At 51.2% G+C, this 8866-nt stretch overlaps 1 protein-coding gene across 1 annotated transcript in view; it reads right to left on the bottom strand.

Annotated features, from left to right (window-relative positions):
• Positions 1-634: 634 nt before the first annotated feature.
• The window catches only part of DNAH2 (dynein axonemal heavy chain 2), a 93527-nt gene continuing 85295 nt past the window's right edge, over positions 635-8866 (bottom strand). Inside the window, exons 76-87 of the mRNA XM_007457796.1 lie at positions 8571-8719; positions 8261-8444; positions 7835-8025; positions 3347-3538; positions 2992-3176; positions 2549-2777; positions 2313-2464; positions 2077-2191; positions 1413-1589; positions 1241-1315; positions 935-1085; positions 635-789 (exon numbers count right to left, since the gene is read on the bottom strand). Coding sequence (XP_007457858.1) covers positions 635-789; positions 935-1085; positions 1241-1315; positions 1413-1589; positions 2077-2191; positions 2313-2464; positions 2549-2777; positions 2992-3176; positions 3347-3538; positions 7835-8025; positions 8261-8444; positions 8571-8719 — 1955 coding nt within the window. The remainder of the gene's footprint in view (positions 790-934; positions 1086-1240; positions 1316-1412; positions 1590-2076; positions 2192-2312; positions 2465-2548; positions 2778-2991; positions 3177-3346; positions 3539-7834; positions 8026-8260; positions 8445-8570; positions 8720-8866) is intronic.

The raw sequence follows: 8866 nt of genomic DNA, 5'->3' as shown, positions 1-8866 counted from the left end.
CGCCCCTCCCCGCGCCTAAGTCCTTCTCTCAGGCTCCGCCCCGCTTCCTGCCGGTCCTGCTCGCCTCAGCACAGGTGCCGAATAGGATGCCGAATGCGGGGTACAGGGTTCAGGGTGCAAGGAACGGGGGTCCAGCACCGATCCCTGCCTGACAAACCCCGATTCCGTTTGGATCACGCGCCCTTCCAAAGTAAGCCCCGCCCCACTCGCTCAAGTCCTGCCCAGAGATTTAGCCACATCTTCTTTAGGCCCCACGGCCCTGCCCATTCATTCAAGGCCACGCCTCCCCTCCCTCTCAAGACCTCCCACTTCCCTTGCTCCTTTCCCGGTCCAGTAGCTACTCATAGGAACTCTCATCCTCCGTAAGGCCTGGGCTTCCTCCTTCCCCAAACCCCCAGCATCCCATTGAGAGACTTAAGGCTTGTGGTTGTGGGTGTTTTAATGCACTGAGCTCCAATACAATTCTCCCACCTTTATGGCTAGCACAACCAGATATTACCAGGGCCCCCTCAGACGACAAATTCAACCAAGGTCAAGGCCAGAGTGAGGTCCAGCGTCTGTCCAAAGTGCATTATCAGCCTTGGCTTTTAGAGTCCTCGACCCTCCCTCAAGCGGTGAAGAAGGGGAGGTCCTCTCAGTTATCCAGGCTCATGAGTAGAGCAGTGCCCCTCTTGATCCAATGATCAGATGTCATGGTCCCAGAGCGGAGGTCGATGCCAATGACAAATGATGCGCGGTCTGAGCTGCCTGCCCGGTTGGGATAGTAATAGCAGGGACAGGAGTACATGCCTTCGGGGAAGGAGAGGAGAAAGAGTCAGACCCTGGAGCCTCTGGCAGAGCAGGGCAGGAGCAAGTGTGGGGGAGGGGTGGAGCAGAGACTGGGTTAGGATCCAAACTAGGGATGGAGCAGGTAAGCTTGAGGGCACTGTCCCACCCTTGGCACTCTTCTTGCGGCTCTCTGTAGGCCGGAAGTGGATCGTGGGCATGAGGCAGACAAGCTGCATGGGCTCTGCCTCCACCAAGCAAGAGTTCTTCCGGTCCCAGCCAGCACCCTCCAGGTATAGGCCCCGAACCCAGACACCATCCTGGGGAGACATGGGGGCAGGTTGGGGGGAAATCTAGACCCTCAGGTGCCAGCACCCCTGTCCTGCCACCTCTCCTTTCCCACCTTTGCTCCCAGCACCCTCCTCCTCCACCAGAACCCCCTCTGCTCGGAACCCCGAGCACATCTGGCTCCCACCTTGGGTGGATACACTAGGTTGCTGTCATCCACAGTGGAAACAATAAACTCCCAGGAGAGGCTGTCCACTGAGATCTGGGGATTGAAGGTGAGAATAAGGGAGGACCCCCAAAGAGGAGAGCAGATACATATCCCCAGCAACCGTCCCCATCACATTTTCCACATTGCTCACATTGTTTTGGCGAGCTGAAGACTGCAGGACAGCAGTGAGGAAGCCGGTGGGAAAGGTGAAGCCAGACAGCCAGAAGATCACAGGAGGCCGTGTGCGGCTGGCCCACAGCTCAAACTGTTCCACACGCATGGCCAAGTCCCGAGTCCATGAAGCCAATGGCTTTTGTGAGGGATATGCCTGGAGGAGGAGAAGGCAGTGTGTGTTTATTCATTCACTTATTCATGCATTCAAATCCTTGTTTCAACACTTGGAGCAGCTATAAGAAGAATATATGCTGTCAGCCCCTGTTCCCCAACCACAGTTCGGCACAGCTCTCCAAAAGCCAACTCCCAGGAAAGAAGCATAAAATGACAACTATTAACAATAGCAACAGTAATATTAACCAGTTACCATTAATGAAGCACCTTCTAGCATTATGCACAGTACAGGGAATCCTTGAAACATCCTTGGAGAGGCTAGGAACTTACCCTGAGTAAGTTTCTAACTAAATAACTTTTCAAAGTCAGTAAAGGGCAGAGTCAGATTTCAACCTTGAACCTGTCTGGCCCCAAAGCCCAGGCTCACTGCTTTTTGCTATATGCTTCCTTAAAACCAGGAGGTTGCCGGCCCGGGGGTGAAAGGAGAGTTCATTGTTGGATTAGGATCAACAGTAATGTAATCTTGCCTTTCCCCAGAGTGGAGGGACATGGGCGTCAAAGATGCAACTGAAAACCTCTTCCAGGCTTGTAGACATGACGATGAGGCCCTGGATGCCTTTTTCTAGGTCTGTCAGTGAGAACCTGAACAGGGTAAGGTGGAGGGTTAGGGATGGGGTGGGCCTGGGAGAGCCATCGTAGGCAGGGAGTGAAGGCCTTTCCTCGTGCTCCCCCACCACGTTCCACAGAACCGCCCCCATCTTACAGGATGGTCTCCAAAAGCTTGTTGTATCTCTGAATCTCCTGAAGAAGCACCACATTGAGTGGGGAGGGGTCCACAGCCAGCAGTTTTCGGGTCCCTTCGTAGTCGATCATTTCAGGGATCTTCTGTTTCACATCAGCAGCCAACTCAAGGACCTGCCGAGGCAGGAGCTCTGAGCTCTGAGTGCAGACCCCTCTTCCTCATTGCTTTCCCTCCCCCAGGTGTCTGTCTGTCGTTACCTTCTCTTCCCGGCTCTGGTCTCCGGCCCCGGTGGGTGTAATCTGGGGTTGCAGGGAAAGCAGAGTCTCAAAGAGAGTGTGTGCCTCAGTGATCTGGGAGGCCACATCTGCATTAGGGTGCTGGCCAAAGGTCTCCGGGGGGTCCATGCCGGGCAACATGCTAATGTACTCCTTGTATGAGGCCAGGCTCCCATCCTTGGGGATGAAATAGGTCTCCAATACTGACAACCTGGGGAGCCACCGCATAATTATCACTGTGCCGTGGGGACTCCAGGGCTCCCATGCCAGGCTGAGACCCCAGTCATCCAGCTCCCTGCTCTTGCTCCAGGCCCCGCCCTACAACCCCACAAAGCCTGCTTCTCCCATGTCACATTCTCTCCTCACACACTTCCCCTACCCCCAGTGCTGCCCGCTGCCCCCACCCCATTCAGCGCCCCCCTCACCTGTAGGAGGGGGTTGATAGAGCCTGCTCACAGAAGTAGTCGTTGATGTAGGTGGTGAGCAGGCGCCGGTCCCAGTCATCCGTGACGTGTCCGCCATAGTTGACACCAGCGATGAGGTACTTGAGGGCATCCCAGGGCGTCTCCTCGTACTCGTCCAGGTAGAGGCTCAGCAAGTTCTCTGACACCTGTGTGTGGTCCCAGCCCGAGCCCCCAGCCCCACACACAGTTAGGGCAGGAACCCTTCCAGGGGCGCTTTAACACAGGCTTCCTGTCAGTGGCTATTCCTGCAGGGCAGCCATGGGGCAGGAAGTGTAAGGAGACAGGGCTGGGATGAGGGACCCTGGTTAGCACAGACCTCAAAGTCGGAGTCATTGAAGCCACAGATGATGTTCCAGCCAAGTTGCAGGAACTTCCTGCGTTCAAGTAACACAGAGTGGAAGAAGCACAGTGCAAACAGCAGCTTCTTATACTTGGAGGGTTTGGAGCAGCGGGAAAACTGTGGTTCTGTCATCAGTTGGTAAAGACGGGTCATGTTGGCCTTTAGGCCCTGGGGACAATGAAGTACAGAGGTGGGATGACATGCATCTTGCTTGGCCCTGCCCCTAGCACCGTCGTGTACAGTTGTGGAGGTTGCTCACTGAACAAGGGCACTGGCTGAAGGGATGAGTGGAGGCTGAAATCCAGCCCTTGAGCTGCATGCCAGGACATGCACTCATTCACGGGGCTGCGTGCCTTTCTCTAATTCACACATGGGCACTGTATGGAGTAGTGGCAGCCCTGTCTTCTTGTCTCCGCCCCCCCGCCTTTTGATCCCCTCAACCACGATGTTCTCAATGGTGGGTAGGCCAACTCAATTTGGAAGTGCCAGAAGATACGAACAGAAACATAAACGTGCACTACTGATGAACAAAAATGTACACAACTATGGGCAAAGGGTCAGTAGATAGTGTCTCATCAAGGAGGAACGTTCTATGTGATTGGATTTATCAGGCTTCATGAACAGGTTGGGATTTGGCCTAAGTCTTACAAATGGGAAGGATGTGACGAGGCTGAGAGGAGGGCCTTAGTTTCCCAGAGATGGGAAGAATTGAAGAAATAAAGGCACAAAGGGGAGATAAAGTGAGAAGAGAAGTCTAACTGAAATCAAGTGCAAGTGCTCAGGTGGGGAAAGAATGGCCATGAGCAGATGGAGTGCAATAAGAAGGGCAGTTTGAGCCGTTTGGACCGGATTCACCAGGTATCCTGGAGCCATTTCTGTCTTAAGTAGGATAGTGATATGCTGAAAGAGTATTTTAAGAAGACTCATATATGATGGACAGAATAGAGCAGGGAGAAAACAGAAGTAAGAACATTGGATAGACCAATAACAAAAAGAAAATATAATTAAAAAAATACCATTTATAACCATCATCAAATTATGTAAAATACCATGAAACCACCGAGTCCTAACCACTGGACCACCGGGGAATTCCCTTTACACATCTCTTTAGAGAAACTTACAAAACTTTACTGAAATAAAGAATAGGGACTTCCCTGGTGGTGCAGTGGTTTAGAATCTGCCTGCCAATGCAGGGGACACGGGTTCAGTCCCCGGTCCGGGAAGACCCCACATGCTGCGGAGCAACTAAGCCGGCGCGCCACAACTACTGAAGCCCGCATGCTGCAACTGCTGAAGCCCGCACGCGTAGAGCCTGTGCTCTGCAACAAGAGAAGCCACTGCAATGAGAAGCCCGCGCACCACAAGGAAAAGTAGCCCCCACTCGCCGCAACTAGAGAAAGCCCGTGAGCAGCAACAAAGACCCAACACAGCCAAAAAAAAGAATAAATGGAGAGACCTACTATACTCATGGATTGGGAGGCTCAATATCCTAAAGATGACGATTTCCCCCAAATTGATCAATAGAATTTTTCTGGTGAAAACTTGACAAGCTAGTTCCAAAATTTATGTTGGAGAATAAAAGGTCAGGAATAGCCTGGAGAAGGACATCGGTGAGGGGACTTGCCTTCCCAGCTGTCAAGAATTATTATAGGGCTATATAGTAATTAAGACAGTGTACATTGACCCCAGGATAAACAAGTTGACCAGTGAACAGAATAAAGGGCCCAGAAACCCATCTGTATATACATGACATGATTGAGACATTTAACAAAATTGGAATATATAATACATTTAGATTAAAAGAGTGTATCAATTTACTGAAGTTGGCAACTGTGCTTGCAATTATATAAGAAAACATTCTTATTCTTAGGACTGAGCCCTTTACACTGACATACACTGAAGTATGTAGCAGTAAAGGGCCAGGATACATGCAATGAACTCTCAAATGCTTCAGAAGAAGTGTGAGTGAGGAGAGAGCGAAAAACAGAGAGAGATCAAATGATAAGGCAAGTGGGACAAAATGTTAACAACAGATGAATTTGGGTAACGTACATGTGAGGGTTCTTTGTACTATTATTCTTACAACTTTTCTGTAAGTTTAAAATTATTTCCAAATAAAATACTTTTAAAATATTGGCCTCTTTGTCAGCTTCCAAAAGAAATCTGGTTGCACCAACTATACCCTGAATGTCCTACTTCCTCTGAAGGTTTGGTGGATCGCAGGAAGGTTCTGCATCACCAGCAAGCAGCATTTCACAGAAGGGTCTCCTGGGCTGAGCTAGAACAAGGCCCTCTCCTCTGGTGACCCAACCACGGCAGAGCCATCCTCTCTGATTCCTCTCTCCTCCTGGGTTTTGCTCCGATTCATCATTGCCTCCACGCTCACTGCTTATCATGCCGACCTAAACAGCACCTACCTCAGGGCCAACACATCTCTACCCATCACAGAGGGTGGGGCTCAGCCAACAGAGGGCCCACGGGCTACCAGGGCACACACCTCTCTTAGAAGGCAATAAGAAAGGCTCTTAAAAAATGAACTAAAAAAAAAAAAAAAGTTCTGTTTCTTTGGCAACACATTTCTGGACCGTTTGACATTTTTAAATGGGAGTACAGAATACTTTTGTTGGCAGAAAAGAATATAAATAAAAATCAACTTTAAACATATATTTTAAAAAAATTAGTGGTGCCATTAACAAAAATGGGATGAGGAGATAATCTACGCGGAGGATGACTTGTTTTGAGAGCGTGGGATTTATGGTGCTGGTGTGCCGAAAAGAAATGCTTCATAACCAGATGGAATTCAGACCCTGCAGTGAGTTTGATACTGGAGCCAGAGATGGGGATTGGGGTTGAAATCAGGAAGAGGACAATTTCTCCATCAACTTGTGAAAGGAGGAAATATAGAATGAGGACAGGACAGGACGAGAAAGAAACACAGAAGTAATAAATAATGTGGCAAGAAACAGAGGGGGGACCAGGAGTGTGTGTCAGGGAAACCAGGGAGAGGGACAGTCAACTACGCCAGCTGCCTCCAGGCGGTCAAAAAGGATTTAATGATGAAAGACATCCACACACCTGTGCATTCATACGGTCCTCATTTATTGAGCACCTACTACATGCGCGTCCCTGTGTTAGTCACAGGATGAGCAAAACGGTGAGGGGAAAAAAAAGACATGGCCTCTGCCCTCTTCTTGGAGCTTGCAGTCTAGAAAAGAAGTCAGGCATCAACCAGAATCACACTAATACGTGTAAAATTCCCCACAGTGGGAAGACCAGAGGGAGTGGTGAAGATTTTAGGAGTGTTACCTAGACATGGAGGTCAGAGTCTTCCTGAGAAAGTGCTGGTGGGGCTGAGACCTGAAGGGGCAAAGGAGGGGACGGGGAGGAAAGCAGGGAGGGCAGCACATGCAAAAGCCCCAAGCAGGAGAATACAGGGTCCATCAAGGAAGAAGAACAAAGCAATTTAAAAACCAACGGTGGGGCTCCCCTGGTGGCGCAGTGGTTGGGAGCCCACCTGCCAATGCAGGGGACACGGGTTCATGCCCCGGTCGGGGAGGATCCCATGTGCCGCGGAGCGGCTGGGCCCGTGAGCCATGGCCGCTGGGCCTGTGCGTCCGGAGCCTGTGCTCCGCAACGGGAGAGGCCACAATGGTGAGAGGCCCGCGTACTGCAAAAAAAAAAAGCTTTTGCACAGCAAAGTTTCGAAACCATAGACAAGACGAAAAGACAACCCTTCGAATGGGAGAAAGTATTTTCAAAAAAAAAAAAAAAAAAAAAAAAAAAAAAGTAAAAACCAACGGTGTAGGTAGAGCAAAGAAAGTGAAGGGGAGAGTGGCGACCGACAAAGCTGGGGAGGCGCCCGCTGGGGCATGTGAATAGGGTTTTGATCTTGATTAAAAGCAATGAAAAGTGACTAAAATAGTTTTAAGTAGGAGGTAAGTGGGTAGGATGCAGCAACATGATCAGATTTTAAATCTGCAATTCACTGATTGCATTCAAGGGTGACCTTGTAATATTGGAGATAAAATTTTCAATAGAGTTGGAGGGAAGGAAGGAGAAAGGCCGGGAAGTGACATCAGGGTAAGAATGTAAGGAAATGTCGGGAGGAGGAAGGGTCTGAAGCGTCCAAGCGCTAGTTATATACACTTTCTTTGCCTCCGTTTCCTACCTGTAAAATGGGGGTGATAGTAGTTACCTGATAGGTGTGTGTGTGTTAAATGGATTAATAAATGTAAAGCATTTAGAACAATGCCTGGCACATAATAACACTCAAGAGATGTTAGCTATTACTATTATGTTCTAAGAGTTTGGCACACAGAAGAGGGAAAGGAGGTGGAATTTTTTCGAGGACAGCAGAATCAAAAAAAGCCGCATTGTTGTTAAGGTTAAACCCTCTCTCTGAGGCCTGGAAAGTGAAAGGTAGGCCAGATGGCATGGTCGCTGCTGGCTGTCAGTTGCCCATACCTTTGGCGGCTCTGTGGTCATCTTGATGCTGGCCTGCAAGATCGAGATAGGGAAGTCTGGGTGGGGGCTGGAGCTGAGCCAGAGGCGGAAGGAAGGGTGTGGATCCTCCACCTGCAGCTGTTCCACCAGTTTGTCCAGGTCAGGCATCCACGACAGCGACAGGTGGCAGTTGGCCAGGAACACCCAATGTCCTGCAAGGAGATGCTGGATGCAGTGGGAACCATTCCCTATGTCCCACCTGTCCCCCTGCTTTCCACCTGATTGTGTGTGTGGTGGCTGGGAGAGATGGGGTCCAAATGCTCAGGTGCCACCCCTGGGGCCTTCTGGAGAAGTGGGAGCTGCAGTTACAGCAGGGCGAAGGAGGTGGGAGAGGGTGGGCAGTCGGGCCAGGGACACAGATGGGGGCAGAACAGGGTGGATACTGACCCTGAACCACACCCTCTCGGAGGAGCCGAGCCGCGATGGGGGCCTGGCCCTGGCCCAGAGACAGGGCATGGAAGCGCTGGGCCATGCCTGTGTGCTCTGCCAGCTGGAGCAGGGTACTGGTGGGGTCCACGCCGGGGGACAGGATAAATATGAGCGGGGTCCGCGGGGCTGAGTCTTCCATCACCTGCCGGCAGCACAGGGCGTGGGCTCAGGCAGAAGGCCGGGTGAGGCAGTGGGACAGAGACTGAGTAAATGCGGGCGGCCGCCTGGGACAGGGAGAGGGAGGCGGGAAGGAAACCAAGCCACTGACCAAATTCATGTTTAGCACAGGCGGCTCAATGAAGCGGGAGCCAAGGTTGGAGACGATGAAGGAGGTTACGCAGAACGCCACGCGGTCCTGGCGCAGGGAGCGAACGATCAGCATCCTTTGCATTTCATTGCAGGCGTTCTCCCACTCACCTGGGGGTGAGGTGAGTAATCGCAGGGAGAGTGAGTCGGGAAGAGCAGGGAATGTAAACAAAGGGGCACCTGCAGGAACGCTGGGTCAGGAGGCAGATGCGCTGAGGGAACTTGGGAGAGAGGGGAGGAATTAGAGAGGGAAGAGCG

Source organism: Lipotes vexillifer, unplaced genomic scaffold (assembly GCF_000442215.2).
Source record: "Lipotes vexillifer unplaced genomic scaffold, Lipotes_vexillifer_v1.1 scaffold611, whole genome shotgun sequence".
NCBI lineage: Eukaryota > Metazoa > Chordata > Mammalia > Artiodactyla > Lipotidae > Lipotes > Lipotes vexillifer.
Note: the sequence above shows the minus strand (reverse complement) of the source record. Positions and strands in the feature narration are given on the sequence as shown.